The 21628-nt window shown below is 34.9% G+C and overlaps 1 protein-coding gene and 2 pseudogenes across 1 annotated transcript; all 3 read right to left on the bottom strand.

Moving 5' to 3' along the window:
• Window positions 1–361: 361 nt before the first annotated feature.
• On the bottom strand, window positions 362–1624 carry LOC131415994 (olfactory receptor 6C74-like; annotated as a pseudogene).
• An 8099-nt stretch (window positions 1625–9723) lies between these two features.
• On the bottom strand, window positions 9724–11189 carry LOC131415995 (olfactory receptor 6C74-like; annotated as a pseudogene).
• Window positions 11190–18782: 7593 nt separating this feature from the next.
• On the bottom strand, window positions 18783–19747 carry LOC131415990 (olfactory receptor 6C1-like). Its single transcript, XM_058558052.1, has one exon. It carries the CDS (start codon window positions 19722–19724, stop codon window positions 18783–18785), a length of 942 nt encoding a protein of 313 aa, XP_058414035.1. The 5' UTR covers window positions 19725–19747.
• Window positions 19748–21628: the final 1881 nt, after the last annotated feature.

The following is a 21628-nucleotide window of genomic DNA, read 5'->3' on the forward strand; positions in this document are numbered from 1 at the left end:
AATAAAACTTGCATCATATGCTACATTAAATATAATTCCAAGTGAAATCATATTTTATGGTCTTGACTAATTAGAATCAAAAGACAAATGAAACATTAAATATTCAGCTCAATTTCTTTCATATATCCAATGGAAAAGGAAGAAAGATGAGAAAAAAGTCTCTATTAAAGATTATAAAGAATTAGTGTCCTTAAAACAAAGATTTTTGTGAAAATAAAGCTTGAAAAGAGATAAAGATGAATATCAAAGAAATGAAAGAGAAAAAAGGAGGAAACTATGTATTAGAACCTACTATTGGATACACTGGTTATTATTTGAAACTCCTTCATTCATTTTATTTACATATAATGTGAAATGATATTCATCTGTTTGAGAAAGAAACAACCCTGTGTGTCATACTCGTGAAGGCTTTTTTCACTTGTTGGTTCCGTAAGGTGTAGATGAAAGGATGCAAAAGTGGAGCAGTGGGGCCGACCCCATAGCTTAGCGGTTAACTGTGCACACCGACCACCACTTCTCTGGCCATGCCATGCTGAGGCCGCATCCCACAAACAGCAACTAGAAGAATGTGCAACTATGACGTACAACTATCTACTGGGGCTTTGGGGAAAAACAAAAAGGAGGAGGATTGGCAATAGATGTTAGCTCAGAGCCGGTCTTCCTCAGCAAAAAGAGGAGGATTAGCACGGATGTTAGCTCAGGGCTGATCTTCCTCACCAAAAAAAAAAAAAAAAAAAAAGTAGAGCAATGGAGGTATTGAGCACAGCAATTCCATTGGAGCAAGAGATTCTTTGTTTGACTGATGGTTTAAGATACATGAAGGTGCAGCTGCCATAAGAAAGGGATATCACGATCATGTGAGAAGAATATGTTGAAAAAGCCGTTTTCCTCTGACTAGTTGAAGAGATTCTTAGAATGGTCAAGGCAATATAGGTATATGATATTATTACCATTAACAATGTGACCACGAGTGTCACCACAGCTGAGATGAAATCCATCATCTCAATGAACTGTGTGTCTGAGCAGATCTGCAGGAGGGAAGTCGTGTCACAGTAGAAATGATCAACAATGTTGGAGGCACAGAAGTCAAGGTCTAGGCCTAAGATGAGTGGTGGACAGATGACAAAAAACCAGCAAGCCGACAGCTGAGGACGAGCCGTATGCATATTTTTCTGTTCATAGTGGTTGTGTAATGCCGAGGCTTACAGATGGCAACAAAGCAGGCATAGGACATAGCTGCCAGCAGGTAAAATTCAGATGCTCCAAGAAGGAAGGCAAAAAACACTTGAGCTGCACAGCTGTTATAGGATATGGTTTTTTCCCCAGTCACCATAGTAGCCAGAAATTTAGGGATGCATGCAGTAGTGTAGGAAATTTCTATGAAGGAAAAATCTCGAAGGAAAAAATACATGGGGGTCTTGAGGTGAGTGTCCACCAGGGTGAGTGTGATGATGATCAGATTGCCAGTGATGCTTAGCCAGTACATGAGAAGAAAGAAGATAAATAATATGACTTTCAATTGTGGGTTATCAGTCAAACCTGCTGGGATAAAACTGTCACTCTTGTATGGTTTCCCATTACTGTCCTCTACTTTTCCAGGTCTAAATAGAAAAAAAAAAGAAAGAAAAAAATGATAATTCCAATGGAAAAATAGCAATGACTACTAGTGTTTAAGGTAAAGTTAGCAAAGTGGTCTTTTGGATAGAGTAATACAATGCTCATTGATGTTTTAAAGACGATTATGCCAAGAAGAACAATAGTTTGCATTTCTAGAGTATCTGGACAGAGAATTCAAGCGATAGTTTGCAATTCTATCAGAGAACAACCTATATAATAATAGTAACTGTTGATTGTTTTTATGTGAATAAATTAGAAGCAAATTAGAGGAACTTTTAAAGCATAGCAAAATGTTTCTACTCTCTTGATAATATACACCAGTTGGGATGGATGCCATTTCCTGCTCATTTAAAGAAGTTTGCACACTGGAAACAAAGTGATACCTGTCATAGTAAATACATCATCCCACATTTTGCATTTAATGGACACACACACACACAAACCTAATTATAATCAAAACACATAGTATAACTTTACCACTTTACTCAACTAATCTAACTCAAATGCCTGATTCTTGTGTCGTTTACTTTCATGGCTAATGAGATCCAATTTTAGACAAGTGATTAGGAGGCAGTGGGAATAATTTTATTTTCTGTTCTTATTAGTATTTCCATTTCCTCAATTTCTCTTATCACCCCTACCCTTCCCACTTTGTTCCCCAAACAAAATCAGCAGGAACAGTCTGGTAATTTCAGTGTGTGTGGCAAGAAACTGCAGTGTTCCTCTGCAGGTTATGATTTTGAGAATGCTCCATGTAAAGAAAAGAGAAAAGTGAGATAAAGGGATGTGAAAGCTAAAAGAAATATACAAATATGGGTTCATGAAATTAAATGAGACAGGAGAAGGAAAGAAAAGAAAAATAGAGACAAAGCTATATGGAAATCTTGAGACGTAAGAAGAGTTTTTTAGAGATAGGGTATTGAGTTTGAGGAAAAAATTAAAAGAAGATTTAAATACATAAATTAGTAAGTAAAAAGTTAAACAAGTTTTTAAAAATTTAAATTAGTAAGTAAAATTTTTGAAATTAAAAATAAATTAATTAATAAGTAAAACTATGTAACGTAAAATTTGGAAGTAAAAAGTGTAAAGAGAAAATATTACCAACAAAATTTCTCCCTCTGCTTCATTCTTTCTGCTTACCATTTTATTCTTTGTCTCAAATGCACACTGAAAACATGAACAATTTTGAGATCAGCATGGCCTAAAAGAGATGAGGAGTGAGTGTTTGGTAAATTTCAACACATAATGAATCACAGAATAACGTTGACACAAACTTTAGGAGGCATATATTTCCCACCATAAGGATATTCAAATGTTCAGCTAACACATAATTAAAGAAATACTGACTCTAGAACACTATACTCAACCCCCAGCATACATGAAGACTGTTGTATTATTCAGGTCTGCACAGCCAGCAAATTGGAGATCAGGAGTAAGTTTGAAAGAGTGTATTTTCCAAAGTTGTGCTCTTAAAAGTATAACATTTTGTACAAATAATTGTAGGCCAGATATAGCATATTTCTTAAAAAAAATGATGACTGATATCTCTAAGGAAATTTTCCTTCCTCAGCATCTTTATCATCAAACACATAAAATGATTAAGGTTTGGTGATGGGCCCTAGATAAGACAATGTTTTGTCTTGAGGATATAAAATAGTTATTTCCAACCTCTAAAACATATATTATTATTAAAAAGGTATATACATAAATAAAAATAAACATCTAAGGACAAATCAAAGTTATTTCCAGTTATATCTAGAGGAATTTAAGGAGGATTCTAAGATAAAGAAATGAGATTTCCTATCAAAATAATGTTAATAATAAAAGCATACATGAGTAAAAAGAAATGACTCATTTTTCGTGGACCTTCATTTAATATTTACGTGACTGTGAAGCCATCTGTTACAATCTTTCTTCATCTACACAAATTACTCAATGGTAAGAATTGTAGGAATGCATATATCAAAAACACCTACATCAGAATTATAAATGTCAAATTATTTCTTTATCCAACTTCAACAATTACACAAACCAACTATCCCCATTACACACTATAAAAACATTAACACAATTCACATTACCAAATCATTAGAAATCAGGCCGAAGGATGCAATGGTGTTTAGTTGTGTTAGATATTGTGAATATCACATATCTTTGAAAAAGGACTGTTTTCAAACACTATATTTTTATTTTATTTCATTTTTCTTCTTTCACCATTTTCCCTATGCCAAAATTTAAAGGGTTAAAAAATAAAGTTAATACTTTAATGGTAAAAATAGAACAAAAGTGGATTAAAATATGCCTAACAGAAAATATGAACTTTAAATTTGAGTCATACCAATTCTTTTCATCTTTTTGAGTCCTATAGCAGTCTACGAAAAACACTTAAAAACGCAAACACCTTTTTTAAAGGAGATATATACACAGATTTATTCAGACAAAATCATCTCTGCTTCAATATTTACCTCTTTCATCATCACGTTGAACAGGGCACACTGATGTTCCATTGCTCTGAATGAATCTCACTCTACCCCACAATCTATGATCGTTTTTCATTATCTATAAATGGCAACTTTGTAAATGGTTTGAGTAGCTATTTTTATTTTGAAGATTTTTAGAATAGTGTATTAAATTTCCCCGTTACTACAATTTACGTATTTATATGTTGAATACTTTTCTAAACATAACCCACAATGTGGTATAAAATTAATCATCACTTGATCTCGTGGAGTATTTATGCTTTCTGTGCCCTGAAAGAAAATATCTAAAGATTACGAAGAATTCTCAGAAGGATATGAGATCCAAGAACTCCATTCATTCCCAAAGGATCACTAATTTATATGTCACACAAGTGTTCTCTCCAGGCACTAAACATTTAAAAATAAAAATACAGTTAGAAATACTACTTTTTCCTATGTCTGCAGAGAATTTAGCGTAGATTTCCCTAATATGTCTTTACACTCACACACATTCATGTTTTGAAATCCAAGCTACATAGATAAGGACTTAGAAACAGAAAAGATATTATTTTAAGTGGTATTAAAAAGTGGCAATATATGATGGAGAACTTAGACAATAGAAAAAATTATACCGCTGACTAACTGCACCATTATTAATTTCCCAGACACACCTAACACTTCATGTCCTGTATGTCCTTCAGTTTCTATTCTGAAAGCTGTCTTTTCTCCAAATAGTCTTTGTGATATTGTCTAGTGGCTCTTAAACTGATATTTCATAATAACTAAGCATTCTCCACTTTTTCAATATTAATAGAACGTTTATCTGTGTATAAATGTTCTAGCCTTCCTCGCAACTTGTGGCCATGTGACTAAATTCTGTCCAAAGGATGTAAATGGAGATAATCTGTGGAATTTCCAGGATTATCCCTTGATAAAAGGGATTTGCCCTCTTCTTCCTCTTTACCTCTCTCACTTTGTAATGCAGATGGAATGGGAAGCCATTTGTAGCTACAAGCATCAGCAATTACACTAGGAATGGTGAATCAAAGAGATAGAACACACCCAGATTCCTGTCACCACTGTAGGCCACACCAGCATAGAAACACAATGACTTTATGGAAGAGTCTCAACATACCAGACTTAACATTTAAATGCGATAAAAATAAACTTATTTCTGTTTAAACTGCTGTGGTATTTGTCTTTCTCATACTCTAACAAACCTATGTCATTATCAAAACCTGAGAGGGGTCTGAACTTTTACACTGCTTAGAGTCTAACACGTTAGCCCACCACCATTTCATAGATACTGACAGAAAAGAGGAGCCTGCTGCATCAGTGGCAGAGAACTTTTCTACTCACTACACAGCAGGAAGCAGGAGTTTCACGTTCTCATTATTTCCCTTTTCCTCTGTATCCTACACCAAGGAGGGAGTAATGGATGTTGTTTATACAATGTACTTGTAACTACTGCTGAAGAACCCAAGGTTAGTAAATTCCCAATCTTTTAAAGAGCAAGCCTGCCTAACTTTGACCCACTAGAAGACTGTATCTTTAATATACTGGTTAGGAAAAAAAAAAGTCTACCAAGGCTATTTGTTATAAAACATTCTTGAAAAGACAGTCCAAGATAAGCCCTATCACAACACACACAGAAATGTTGTAGAATTTCCTCCCAACAATTCCACCCCTCGTTTTCAAACCAACTTGTCTTCTGTTGAAATTGCTCACAAGTGCATCACTGGAAGGTGTGCCAAATTGACTGATCTGAGTTTGTTTAAAGCAATAATTCTGACAATGTATTAGATGATATCACATTACATTTATTGGACTTGTACCATTAGGTTCTTATAGACTAGGATGATTTCTTAGATGTTGCTTGTTTTTCATGACCTTGATAATTTTGAGGACTACTTGTTAGGCATTTTCTAGAATTTCCCTTTATGAAACTTTTTCTGGAGTGTCTTTGCTTCTAGGTCCCTCAAGTGGCAGAGCATAGAAACATATTCCACTTCTGTACACACAACTATAAATATTTGTATATGTGTCCATCTGTATCTATATTAAGCTAATCATGTATTCATACTATGGTCTTCAATTTTAACCCATCACTATATGACTCCTTCTAGCTTTGTTCACTTGCTTGTGTGTAACCTCTCACTCCAACATGAAACACTGCTTCCCACTATCTGCCATCATGTAATTAATTACTCAATTCCAGTATACATGTCTAGTGGGAAACAACTTTATCAACTAGAGTGCAGGGCTTCTGTACAGTTTTTATAGACTTTAGTCTTACTGATTCCACTCATTTCCACAGTCACTTAGATCAGCATATTTTTCTCCTACTCCCTTCACTGAGGCTGTTTCACACATTTGTAATCCAGTTAAATTCTTCTGCATTCCATTTTAACATCCTGGATTTTAAATTTTTTAATTTGCACACATTAGAATTATTATTTGTCTTGCAGTTTTATTGGTTTTGACAACTATAGAGTGTGATATATCCATCTTTATAGTGTCATATAGAATAGTTTTACTATTCTGAAAAAGTCAACTGTTCTTCAACTATTCAACCCTCTCTCTTCCAAAGGCCTGGCAACCTCTGATCTGTTTACTTTCTCTATAAATTTGCCTCTTCTGAAATATCACATCAGTGGAGTCACACAGGATATAGCCTTTTAAGTCTGCCTTCTTTCACTTAGCATTGTGCCTTTAAAATTTATCTATGTCTTTGCATGGCTTGATATTTTATTCTTTTTATTCTGGTATAGTATCCTATATGGATGAGTCATGTATGTTTAGACATTCACCTTTTGAATAACATGTTAATTGCTTCCATTTTTTCACAACTATATATAAAGATTCTATAAACATTTGCATACAGGTATTACTTGATCTCTAGGTTTTTGACACATTATTTTCCTACCCTTGAAAAAATTCTTTTTTAAAACATTTCTTGGAAGGTGTATGTGCTGGGAGAAATTCCTTAATTCTATGTCTTTGCAAGTCTTTATTTCCCCTTCACTTCTGGAGAATAGTTGCACTGAATATAGAATTCTTTTCAGTGTTATTTTTTCTTTCAGCACTTTAAATATTTCGCTACATTCTCTTTTTGTTTGCATGATTTCTGATGAGAAGTCAGAAAGTTCCTCTACAGGTCAAGTGTTAATTTCCATTGACTCTTTTCAAGATTTTCTTTTTATTTTCAGTTTTCTGCAATTTGAATATGTTATGCCTACATGTAGTTTTTGTTTTGTTTTGCTTTTGTTTTTGATGTTGTTTTGATATATATCTTGCGTGGAGTTTTCTGAGCATCTTGGATCTGTGGTTTGCTGTCTGTTGTTAATTTTGAAAGTTCTTGGCTAACATTACTTCAAATATTTCTTCTGTTCTATTCTGTCTTTCTTCTCCCTCTGGTCTTCTAATTGTGTGCATGTTTCACCTTTGCAAATCGACCAACAGTTGTTGGATGTTCTTTTTTCTTTCTTTTTTTTAATCTTTGCATTTTAATCTTTGCATTTGTATTAGTTTGGAAAGCTGTTTTGAACTACCTACAAGTGCACTGATTCTTTCATCAGACATGTCCAGCTGACTGATGATGGGCCCATCAATGGCATTCTTTATTTCCATAGAATGATTTTTTTTATTTCTAGCATTACCTTTCTTATCAGCATTCCCATCTGTCTGCTTACATTCTTATCTGTTCTTTAACATTGTGTATGTTTTCATCTAGAGCCCTTAACATAGCAACCATTGTTATATCAGAGTCCCTAGCAGGACATAATGCCAACATATATGTCCTTTCTGAGTCTGGTTTTGAAGATTGCTTTCTCTCTCCAGACTGCTTTTCCCTGGTTGTGTCATGCTTGCAGTTTTTGTTGAAATCTGGACATACTGTGTCATGTAATAGGAATGTAGGTAAATATTCTTTTACTGTGAGGGCTTATGTTAATTTCTCTAAGAGTTGGGCAGTGTTTAATGTTTTGCATAGCTATAGGTGTCAGAGGCTTCTGTTTTCTCTAGTGTCCTTATTTTTGTTTCGCCTATTAACTTTGTGTTTTCCTAAGAACTCTTCCTCTGGAGGAAGCCTGCCTCTTACAGCTCTTTCAACTGTAATCACTATTATTACACTGGATGCCTGTTGGTGTGGTAGTAACGCAGGGACAAGTCAGAGCATTCTATAATCTTCCAATTAAATCTGAGCCTTTAAGTGGGCCTTTGTCCCTGGGCTGTGCTCTTCACAAGTGTTTCTCCAGTGGTCTATCTTTTTTCTTCACTGGCCTGTACTCTCTTCCCTGGCTGTAGAATTCTCAATCTATTTCCTCAAAGGCATGATGCCTGTTGAATATTTTTTCCTTCCTCTTAGGTGAGACAGGAAGGTTAACAGGGAATACAGTGAGAAGATGCCCTTCATTCAGATGATTTAGGCACTGGCAAATTCTTTCCCCTGGAGAGCGGGCTTTTGCTATGGAGAAGGCTCCAGGCGTATTTCACAGTGATGACTCTTTCCTTCCTTTGCCAGAGGCAGAAGCAGTATTTCTCAAATATTCACCATGAAACCTGGTGGAGTTCTTGGAATTAAAGCGCACAAAAAATGTTGGTATTACCTTAAGATTGTGGCTCCCAGGTATTTCTCACACTCATTCCCATCCAACTCAGGCTCCAGAAATTCATCAAAATGAGCATTCAAGTGTTCTTACTATTTTATGGCGGTAGGGGCTTCTGTTCCAGGTAAGCAGATCTCAGTTGTGAATCCCCAGATGTAACTCTGTCCAGATTTCAGGCTGGCAGTTTCTCCTACATCCTTAGTCCTCTAACGGATCTGAAAATAGTCATTACTTTTCATTTGTGCAGATTTTTCTTGTCATATTATGGCAGTGACAATAAATAAAATTAAGGATAGAACTACCATACGACCCAACTATTCCACTGCTGGGTATTCATCCAAAGAACGTGAAAACACCAATGAGTAAAGATATAATCATCCCTGTGTTCATTGCAGCATTATTCACAATAGCCAAGACTTAGAAGCAACCTCAGTGCCCATTAAGGGACGAATGGATAAAGAAGATGTGGTATATATACACAATAGAATACTACTCAGCCATAAGAAACGATGAAATCCATCCATTTGTGACAAAATAGATGGACATTGAGGGTATCATGCAAAGTGAAATAAGTCACAGGGAGAAGGTCAAATACTGTATGATCTCACTTGTTAAGTGGTAGATTAACAACAATAAACAAACACATAGAGACAGAGATTGGATTGGTGGTTACCACAGGAGAAGGGAGGAGGGAGGAGGGCAAAAGGGATAATTAGGCACCTGTGTGTGGTGATGGATTGTAAGTAGTATTTGGGGGGTGAACATGAGAACATGATGTAATCCATGCAGAAATAGAAGTGTGATGATGTACACCTGAAATTTATACAATGTTGTAAACCAATGTAACCGCAATAAACAACAACAACAACAACAACAAAAAAGCAGTGAGCGTTAGACTTTGAAGGTTAGGCAAACCACAATGGAAATTAAGTAAAATGATAGGTAATATTATTTGAATACAAACATTGAAGAGCTCTGGGACACACTCCACCCCTCAAGTTTTATTTTACTCATACCCTCAGTAATATCACTAAAGTGGTTCATTTCATTGAGAAAAATTCTTTTTGATCATGTGCTTAAAAGCATCTTTCACTTGTTTGTTTCACAGAGTATAAATGAAGGGATTCAACATGGGGGCAACAGAACTACTGAGGAGAGCTATCCCGTTATTTAAAGACACTCTCTCCTTTGCAGACGGTTTTACATATACAAAGATGCAGCTGCCATAAGAAATTGACACGACAACCACGTGAGAAGAACATGTTGAAAAGGCTTTCTTCCTCTGTTGAGAAGAAGGTATCCTGAGAATAGTCCTGGTGATGTTTGTGTAGGAGAGAATCACTAATGCCGGTGTAGCCAGGAGAGTCAAAATGGCTGAGAGAAGTGCCATTAGTTCTGTTAAATCTGTGTCTGAGCAAGAGAGCTGCAATATAGGAGAAAGATCACAGAAGAAATGATCTACAGTGTTGGCTGTATAGAAATCTAGCTGGAGAGCCACAGGGAGCAATGGAAAAATTATTATGAAATGAGCCAACCACGAAGCAAATACTAACAAGTTGCAGACTCTGCCACTCATGATGGTCATGTAGTGCAGGGGTTTGCAGATGGCCACATAGCGGTCATAGGACATGGCAGCTAGCAGAAAAAATTCAGATGCACCCAAGAGAATAGTAGAAAATATTTGTGCTGCACTACTGTTGTAAGAAATGGTCTTCTCACCTGTTGCCATACTGACAAGAAATTTGGGGATGCAGACAGTTGTGACCAAGATTTCTAAAAATGAGAAATTTCAGAGGAAGAAATACATGGGCATCTTTATTTTTTTTTTTATTTTTTTTTAATTTTGTTTATTGCAGTAACATTGGTTTAGAACATTGTATAAATTTCAGGTGTACATCGTTATACTTCTATTTTGGCATAGATTACATCATGTTCACCACTCGAATACCAATTACAACTCATCACCACACACATGTGCCGAATTATCCCTTTCGCCCTCCTCCCACCGCTCGTCCCCTCTGGTAACCACCAATCCAATAACTGTCTCTATGTGTTTGTTTATTGTTGTTATTATCTACTACTTAATGAAGGAAATCATACGGTATTTGACCTTCTCCCTCTGACTTATTTCACGTTGCATAATACCCTCAATGTCCATCCATGTTGTCACAAATGGCTGGATTTCATTATTTCTTATGGCTGAGTAGTATTCCATTGTGTATATATACCACATCTTCTTTATCCATTCGTCCCTTGATGGGCACTTAGGTTGCTTCCAAGTCTTGGCTATTGTGAATAATGCTGCAATGAACACCGGGGTGCACGTATCTGTACACATAGGCATCTTTAGATGAGAATCCAGTAGGGTGAGGGTGATGATGGTTTGATTCCCAATGACACTCAACATGTAGGTGAAAAAAAGGAGAAGAAATATCACCACCTGTAATTATAGATCATCAGTCAGTCCAAGAAGAATAAAGGTTGTCACTGTTGTGTGGTTTCTCATAGCTGACTTCTACAAAAAAAAAAGAAAGAAAGAAAATAAAGAATAAGAAAAAAAATACGAGTTAAAAGAGAAAAGGCTGCATGAAATACCTATTCTTTTTGATATCCTCCATAAACAAATTGCTACCCACACCCAACCTCCTTCAATATTCTGCTATTCAACAATAACAGCCTATAAAACGTCACTGATATAATTTTTACTCAAAATTTCACTAACTCAATGCAAGTCTCTGAGTTTGCTTTCTTTTCTCAAGTATCATAAATCCAGGCATTGCAAAAGGCAATCCATAATTCCAACATGTTAACGAGAACATATTGCATTGATAAAGGCATATAAAAGTAGAAACAAAGAAAGAAACAGAAAAACTACATAGTATTTTAACTTGTATCTTCTGTATTTGCAATTTTTTCCATTTTATTTAGTTTTTATCAGCTTATTTTACACCATCAGATGACTCATTCTCCTTTGGTAAACATATCTCTTTCTCTGTTTATTATTCTTTATGGTAGACTTTGTTATTCTGTCAATCAGATTATAGCTGAGGATGCTTTGTCTTTTTAAATAAGATAAACTAGACCTAAACATCTCTAGCCCACATACTGTGGGGATTCAATACGTTCATCAAACTTCTGAAAACTCTTTAACATTTGAATCCTCATGACCACTTTTAATTCTGCTTTCCCCATTTTCCTGAAGACTTGAACTTACTTTCATCTCATTCGCTCTGGTTGTTCTCTTTTCTCTGATATATAACCCAAGCAGATAAAACGTATATCCTCGTGCATGCTGTTTGTATTGTTTATGCAGCATGTTTTACTTATTATTTGCAGTGACTGAGGAAGGTTCTAGAAAACAAGCTATTTAAAAATAAAATGTTAGTTAGACCTGCCTGGTAGTTGGCATCAGTGTTGTTGTTCTGTCTGCTTCCCCGCTTGCCGTGGTAGCCTCCTCTCTCTTCTTTACATCCAAACTCTCTTCGTGGTCAGCACATAACAATTCAAAACTATGTTAACCTTGTCATTTTTTTCTTGTTCCCATCTTCTTTCAGACCACGCCTACATCCTCACAGTTATCACTGCAAAAGTCTATCACCAAAAATTTCTAAAGAAGGACGATACTTTCCTAAGAAGAATATCATGTCATCTGTTCAATTGTATTTTAAACTTATTACATTTCGTACATACCAGTTCGGGTGTTAAAATATGTACAAATATTTCCAATGATTATAAATTATTATGATGCAACTAAGATTTTTTCCTTCCCTCTTTTACTTTATTCTTTTCTTGTCTTTTTCCTTTCCTTTCCCAGACTTCTGGAAATGTCTATATTCAGGCCATTTAAGTGCAATTTGTACTTACTAATGATATTTTTGAAATCCAAGATTAGTCTATTTTTAAAGGTGAAAGCATAGGAAAACATCAGTCATCAAAGGATGAATTATATAGAGTGCCAGCTTGTAAAGTTAAGAGTGAATTCATATATGCATATTGCCCAGCCTAAATTTAAATTACAAAATTCTAAAAAAATATAAAAATCTATTATAAACTACTTGACATCATTTTTATTTTAACTCCAAATAAAATACTTGTTGGATGATAGTAAAATAGTCATTGTATAACCACTGTTATAGTCCCATGGACTTCTGTAACTGCTTTGGTAATTTATAGGTAAGAGATTCCTTTAGAATGTCAAAATTGGACTTTACATGAAATGTTTCAATTCTATTGAATTCAATAAGTATAAAAGGAAATTTCTCAAATTCAGGACTAATTCATTTTTCCATTGTCATATTTTACAATATTCACACTGATCCTGCATACTAAATACAATTATAATTTCCTGAGGGAAACAGCGCATTCATTTAATAAAAGGCATTTCTGAGATTCTGTTGGATACTGTGAAGGACATCTATTCAAAGCTTGGTTCCTAAAAAACGAAAGGTTGAAGATTTCTTATTAAGATAACTTGATTCTTTCAGTGTAAGTTTCAAAATGGTCAGCTTATTGTTTGCTTTGAAAAAAAATAGTTCTAATTTCATGTCATATATTTCAATGGTTTACAAATGAATCCATTTTTTGTCCATCTTCATACTGTAAAATTAATATGATTAAAAAAAACAAATTTTTTTTCCAAACCTTCATGTCTTTAGTAGCAATTTAATTTCCAACAGTCTTCTTTGGATGTGAATCCCAGAATAGGGGCAATTTCTGAACATTGTGTATTCATCATGTTTTTATGTGGCTTTAACCTAGTTTTATTTTGCATTCTCATCCATAAATATATTATTATCACCAGCATCTCACACTGAAGATGTGTGAGCCCAAAGATTTTATCATGACAAGAAACTTATCTGGTTTCAATTCTTCTTATTTTTTTTAAAGAGACAGTGTTCTCCAATTTATCTTATATTAAATTTGGAGCATAATTTTGCACGCCATACAAAAAAATGTTTTTTTCTAAAACATTTTCTTTTCTAAGAAAAAGAAAAATTTTTCTTTTCTAAAACTTTCTAAAAATTAGAGTTGAGGGGTAAAAAGAGAAGAGTTCAGACTCGTTTACTTTGAGATGTTTCTGGCCTACATGCGAAGCACAGTTGCTTGATTTATAGTTTTTAACATTATAGGAAGTATAATCCTTTTAGTACACTGTGCTATTGATCTCAAAAGGATTAATTAGTTTAACAATTTTAAAAAGGAAGGAAACATTTCCCTGGAGACCATCATACAAGGATGTTAAAAATATGTGAACAATTATATTAAGTGGCGAAAAGTCTATAACCCACAATATAAAGTTTACAAAAACTTCTTTTTGAGGCAGCTATATGTTGTGAGCCATAAGGAGTTTTAGAAAATTTAACTTAGCTTACATATCTATGACAAATATACATTCCAAACAAGAAATTGAAACTCACTCATCTATACCGTAAGATCTTAAGGGGTTTACTAAAATTTTGAACTCTTGATTTAATAAGGGGCCTATATTATAATTACCTCAATTAAGCCTCTGAAAGCCATCCCCTTGAGTGGCAGATTTAGAGACTTAATCAAGTTTAGGATCTAAGAAGTCAAGACATGTCATTATTGACAAACAAAATATTAACTGGGGTGACATTACCATTTAAGGATCAAAATGGTAGAGATCCAGACTGAAGATCCATGAGCTTCTCAAGACAGACAAATGAGAGTCTAATATGTTTGCATTTGCTCTCTCAGTGTTCACATCCAATCTGCAGGATATTTGATGGATTCTACATAAGATTTTATTTCAATTCCTTTCACCTTTCTCCATGTTCACTGCTAAGTACTTAAACTAATACTATCTGCTATAACAGATAAACTTTAAAATCATTGCAACATTGCACACTGAATACTTCAAAATATTTCAGTGAAGTAAGAAATATATATAGAATATGTAATTATCATATTATATAGTTTGGTCACTTTTCACAAACTCAACATACTCAATACAAGCATCACTCAGATGAAGCAACAGACTCTTATCACTACTCCAGCATCCTCGTTCCTATTCTCTTCCAGTCATTATCCCTCTCAAGCCTTAGCCATTATCCTTACTTACAATGGATCAGATCAATTTTGTCAGTTTTAATACAATGAAAGGTTATTTCCTTAAAATTTAAAGTCAAGTATGCAGCATGGATGGTAGGGATTTTGTTTGTGTGTTTGTTTTGGAGGGTGGAGTGAGCCATTCTACTTTATGCATCATTCAGAGATTCAACCTGATTAAGGTTCTGCCATCTCCAACATATATCCACAGTCAGCCAGCAGATGAAGGAAGAAAGACCGTAGTGAATTGCATGGGAGGTTTATGTTGCTAGGCATGGAGGTGATTTTCATAACTTCCATTCATTTTCCGTTGATAAGAAACCAATTTTACAGATAAGCCAGAATGCAAAAATGTTGGGGCTATCTAGTCGGTGTCTAGAGGGTTTCCAGCAGAAAACACTTGTGGTTAGACTACTAAAGACTGCTTACACTGCTATTATTCTAATCCAATCAACTTGATCTTAACAATAGTTCATAGTAGCCTTCCAACAAATCTTTGCTTCCTTTCCTCACTCAATCTATTTTCTATTGAGAAGATAAGATGATGTTCTCTAAAACTTAATTCACATTATTCTACTTTGCTAAAATTATGTCATCAAACCTAGTTGAATTGCAGGTGGCCAGCAAAGAATCCTTGGTATAGTTCTGCACTACCTCGTCTACCTTCATGCCCTTCCACTCTTTCCTTATTTACTCTGTTATAATTGGTAACACTGACTGACCCATCCCTTCTTTATACTCCTTATCTCAGCCTTTCTTTTGTTCTTTATAACACTATCAATATATAATCCTAAACACTCATAAAAAAACTGTTTGAACCAATTAATGAATCCAGTAAAGTTGTGTGATACAAAATCAACATTAAAAAAAATCAGTTGTGGGCCGGCCCCATGGCTTAGCGGTTAAGTGCGCGCGCTCCGCTGCTGGCGGCCCGGGTTCGGATCCCAGGCGTGCACCGACGCACCGCTTCTCCAGCCATGCTGAGGCCGCGTCCCACATACAGCAGCTAGAAGGATGTGCAGCTATGACATACAACTATCTACTGGGGCTTTGGGGGGAAAAAAATAAATAAATAAAATCTAAAAAAAAAACAAAAAACAAAAAAAATCAGTTGTATTTCTATATACTATTAATGAACTATCTGAAAAGGAAATTAAGTCAAAACTTTTAATTACAACACCATCCAAAAGAATAAAATACTTAAGAATAAACTTAAACTAAAGAGGTAAAAAACTTGTACACTGAAAATAAAAAAATTGATGAAAGAAATTAAAGACGACACAAACAAATGGAAAGACATCCAGCGTTCATGGGTTGGAAAACTTAATACTGTAAAAATGTTCATGCTACCCAATGTGATCTACAAATTCAATGAAATCCATGTCAAAATACCAATGGCATTTTTTTACAGAAATAGAAAAAAATAATTCTAAAATTCATACAGAACCACAAAAGGCCATGAATAGCCAAATCAACCTTGAGAAAAAAGATCCAAGCTGGCTTCCACATTTCAAAATATTTCACAAAGCTACTGAAATACTGAACAAAAATAATGAAACAAACAAACAAACAAAACCCTAATAACCTAATTAAAAAATGGGCTGAAGACTTGAGTAAACATTTTTCCAAAGAAGACATACGAATATAAGGAGATAAATGGTCAACAGCTATATGATAAATGCTCAGGGTCCCTAATCTTCAGAGAAATGCAAATCAAAACCACAGTGATATATCACCTCACACTGGTCAGGATGGCTATCATCAAGAAAACAAAAGACAATTAGTGTTGGTGAGGATGTGGAGAAATTAGAATCCTTGTACACAGTTGGAGTGAACGTAAAATTGTGTAGCCATTATGGAAAACAGTATGGAGATTTCTCAAAAATTGAAAATAGAACTACCATATTATCTAGCAATTTAATTTCTGGGTACATATTTAAAATAATTGAAATCAGTGTCTCTAAGAGATATTAGCATTCCCATGTTCATTGCAGCAGTATTCACAATTGTCAAGATATGATAACAAACTAAATGTCCATGGAAGGATGAATGGATACAGAAAATGTGGCAAATACATACCATGGAATATTATTCAGCCTTAAAGAGGAAGGAAATCCTGTCATATATGACAACACGGATAAACCTTGAACACATTACACTATGTAAAATAAACCAGTCACAAAAGGAAAAATACTGCCTGGATCCACTTACATGAGGTATCTAAAATATTCCAAGTCATAGAATCAAATAATGGAATGTGGTTGCCAGGAGGTGGGGGAGGGGGAAATGAGAGAGTTGCTAATCAACAGGCATAAATTTTAAGTTCTACAGAATGAATAAGTTCTAGAGATCTGCTATACAACACTGTGCCTATAGTTAACAACATGGTATTGTGCACCTAAATTTTTATGTGGGTGGACCCTGTGTTAACTGCACTTAAAAAATATAATCTGTACATACAACTATAACAGTTAGATATGGAGAACAATATTAATAATAATTGCTACAATTTATATATAGCTAATTATGCTATATGCTTTACAAATTTATTTCCATCCCTATAGTAAGTTGTGTGTACTTGATTTACCTGATATTATGCTTGATTTACCAGTCGGGAAATAAATGCTTAAAAGTGATAGAAACCTCAAGTTTGTCAACTATTTGTCTTATTTAACATACAGATTGTACTTCAGATAGGATGAAATGAAATTGAGAAACCATTCATAAGTTTCCTGTACTATTTTGAGACCCCTTCCATTTTCTATGACTTTTTTCTTTCTGAACAAATCCTATTCTCTATCTTTCAGTTGAATGCATTGCATAATGATCATTAGGAATGTTGCACCAATAATTAAGATTATAGCATATTTTTTCTTCCAAAAAAGTGGTTTATATAATTTAGAACACCTTTTAGCATCCATAATTCAGCTTTACACACACGCACACACACACACACACACACACACAGATGCACACATATATTTTCAAAGTATTTTAGGCACTTACCAATGCCTTAAGTAGAATCAGTGGAAGAGTATTTTAACAGATGAAATCCTAATTTTATATAAAATGGAAAACTTTGCTTTGTTATGAAGCTTTTATTTTCTGCAAAATTTAAATGATTTTGTTTAGGTATTAAATTATTTGGATACACACCCTGCTTCAAACTAGTCTAAAACTTGAGAAGGAGCTATGTATATACATATGTGTATATACATATATACATATGTATACACATATGTATATACATATGTATATGTATATTTTAGCTTAGAAAGCAGAGCTTACCTTCTATGGAATTAAAGAAAGTGAACTTATCCTACATATCTAAAATGGCTATTTCTCCACGATTTTCTGTAGATTGTATGTATGTATGTACCTACCTATATCTATTGAGTTGTTGTGGGATTGGGAAATATGGAGAGCTATTTAGCACCATATCTACAAAAGTATATATGTTAAAGTGTATGCTTTTTTATCAATAGATAAATTACTGAGGGGACATACTCTATTAAAGTGAACAATAGGTAATGTTCCTTGTTTTTAAATGAAAATGTGTACATTTTTCAATAAATTATATGGCATTAAGTTTTTTTTTTCCCCTAGATCAACTATAAGATGGTGAAAGGAATTTCTGTCAAATATAATTAAAGATTACAAAGTTATATATTCTGTGTAGAGTAAGTAAAATATCACACCAATATTTATACACTGCCTCATCCATTCTTGGTGATCATTTTTTCTTTGCTAAAGAAAACTCAAATAACAATTTTACTTTTTAAAATAATTATTGTTTAAGAAGTTGCAACTAACAAAGTGTTCAGAAGAATGGGAGTCAGAAAGACATAAGAAAAGTTATTTAATTGAATGAGAAATATATTAAACAAATGTGCTTTTAAACTGTTAGAAAAATAGAAAGAGAATGAACAAGGATGACAGGGAGGCCATTGTGATTTGAAGAAGCTACTGAAATTTCATCTTTATATTTTTTAAATTTCCCTGCAATGTGTCTCTAATTCATGACATTACATCATTTCACTTGCCTGTAAAAAATAATCTTCCTTGCCATGTCCATGAAGGCTCGTTTGACTTGCTGGTTCCTCAGGCTGTAAATAAACGGGTTCAGCATGGGAGCTACTGAAGTATTTAGCACAGCAACTCCCTTACTCAAAGACACCCTGTCTTTTGCTGATGGATTAATATACATAAAAATGCAGCTGCCATAAGAGATGGAGATGACAATCATGTGGGAAGAACATGTAGAAAATGCCTTTAACCTCTGATTAGTAGAAGGAATTCTCAAAACTGTTCTGATGATATATACGTAGGACAGAAATATTAATGCCAAAGTGAACATTAGAGTAAACACAGCACAAGAAAACCCCATTATCTCTAGGAATTTTGTCTCTGAACAAGAAAGGTGTATTAAAGGGAAATAATCACAAGTATAATGATCCACAACATTGGACTTGCAGTAATCGAGCTGTATGAATAGCATGAGTGATGGGAATATGATTAAGAATGAAGCCAGCCAAGAAGCAAAGACAAGGAGTGTGCAGACACTACGATTCATGATGGTCATGTAATGCAGAGGTTTGCAGATGGCAATATAACGGTCATAGGACATGGCAGCCAGAAGGTAAAATTCAGTGACTCCCAAGAGAATGTAAAAAAATAACTGAGTCATACAGTCACTAAAAGAAATGGTTTTATCTCCTGAAATAATGGTACCCAGGAACCTGGGAGTACTGACAGTCGTGAATGAAACTTCTAATAAGGAGAAATTTCTGAGGAAGAAATACATGGGGGTCTGGAGGTGGGAATCCAGCAGGGTGAGAGTGATAATGGTCAGGTTTCCAGTGATGCTGAGCATGTAGGTGATGAGCAGAAAGACAAAGATCACCACGTGAAGCTGTGGGTCATCTGACAGTCCCAGGAGGATAAACTCTGTTGTTTCTGTCTGGTTTCTCATTCTTCAGTTGCTTATTTGTTTTCCTCCTGCCAGACCTATGAGAGAAAGCACAAAGAAAAAACCTGAAGAGTGGCTTACCGCATATCCAAGTGTGGAGCCAGAATTTGGCCAAAGTAGTATGTCATTTCCACCTTCAGGGGAAATTGAAAACAAACTGACATTTACAATGATCCTTCATTTTCCTCTCTTTTGCAGGTAAAACTCTGGGCTAAGGCAGGTTAAAAATTTCTTTTTGCTATCGTACAGCTTGAAGTGATAGGGCTGGGATTTGCAAGCAGACTTTTTCAGTTCTAAATAAAATACTACCTGTTAAGTTTCAAAGGTCGTGCCCACGAGATTCCTACCCAGTAAAAACCACTTTTGTGTTATTGCTCCCATCCTTATACAAATTTCCTGTTAGTTACAGGTTTAACTACATTGTGACACTTCAAATATGCTAAATATAGTTTATTTTTTAATAAAAAGTGACTCGATTATCCTTAGCCATCTACTGCTCAGCTTTTCCAACTCCTGCTACTACCTCACTGGAATTCAGATACACTAAAGCCGTTGCCATGAGCAACCTCAGATATCAGGGGAAGAGGGGAGAAAGAGGTACAAAATAATGTAAACTGGAAGGGCTTAACCCTGAAGTTGATTGCGTGTGAATCCCTGGCAATGTTTCCTGATGATTCAGCCTACCTATGTGTCATCATTATGGTCTCTATTGCTTTACAACCGATGTCCCTTTCTATTTAAAATAATAACTATTATTATTATTATTTCAGAAGAATTTTCCTGAGTCAAAGACATGGGTAGGTGCTTATGGAAGAAATCGATTTTCCTAGGTTTGTGTATTTATTTATTTCTATGTGTTTAAAAACTGTGGGTTTTAGTTTTTCTGTTTTTTTAACAAAATGAACAGATATTACCTTAGATATTTCCATAAGGAAGAGTGAGTATTTCTAGGTTTGAATCCAGCCCATTTACTACGTCTGAAAATCACTGAACTCCTCGCTGCCTCAGTTTACTCGTCCATAAATACATTTTCTTCCTCTGAATACCTGTCTATCTCATAGAGTTGTGTGAGCTTTCAATAAGTTAATATATGTGAAGCATTTAGAACAAAGGTCAAGCATATAATGAAAATGATATAAGGCTTTGCTCTATGAAAAATACATTTCCTAACCACTGAATTAAAAACCTTTAGATTAAGATGGTGTCCTATGTAAAAGGCTATGTCTAAGATAAAATTTATAGCAAGAGAATCACATATAGATAAAAAGAAATTTGTAGGCCAGCCTGTTGGCATAGTTGTTAAGTTTACGTGCTCCCCTTTGGTGGCCTGGCATTCATGGGTTCAGATCCCGGGCTCAGACCTACTCACCGCCCATCAAGCCATGATGTAGAGGCAACCAATATACAAAATAGAGGAAGATTGCAAAGGCCAACCTTCCTCACCAGAAAATAAAAAAAGCAAATTTGGAGTAGAAATCACTGGGCTGCACAGTACCTTTTTCACCTTTTATGCATAAGATTTACTAATCTTAGCTTTGTTCTTTCATTTCATATACATGGTGCTGACCTCTCCTACTCTAATATTCTGTCTCCCATACCCCTGACCACTACCACAGCCACACACACACTCTCTCACACACACTCAGACGCAAACACACATACACACACACACACACACAGTCTTTCCATCTTCATCTGGGAATTGATCACCACATTTGAGGCATGCTACCTGTTCCTAAGCATGTCAGCATTGCTGCCAGTGGCCACTATGTTTTTCTGCTCCTGATTGGTGATGATAACCTTTCTGAGAGTGATTGGCTCTGGAATAAAATAATATAATATATGTGAGTTTCTCATTGTGAGTAGCACATTGTTATGACACTCCAAATCACCTCCTTCCTTACTTC

Source organism: Diceros bicornis, chromosome 17, assembly GCF_020826845.1.
Source record: "Diceros bicornis minor isolate mBicDic1 chromosome 17, mDicBic1.mat.cur, whole genome shotgun sequence".
Taxonomy (NCBI): domain Eukaryota; kingdom Metazoa; phylum Chordata; class Mammalia; order Perissodactyla; family Rhinocerotidae; genus Diceros; species Diceros bicornis.

Bases quoted from the DNA above. Each gene is read 5' to 3' on its own strand.
- LOC131415990 (XM_058558052.1), bottom strand. From the start codon at position 19,724: ATGAGAAACCAGACAGAAACAACAGAGTTTATCCTCCTGGGACTGTCA.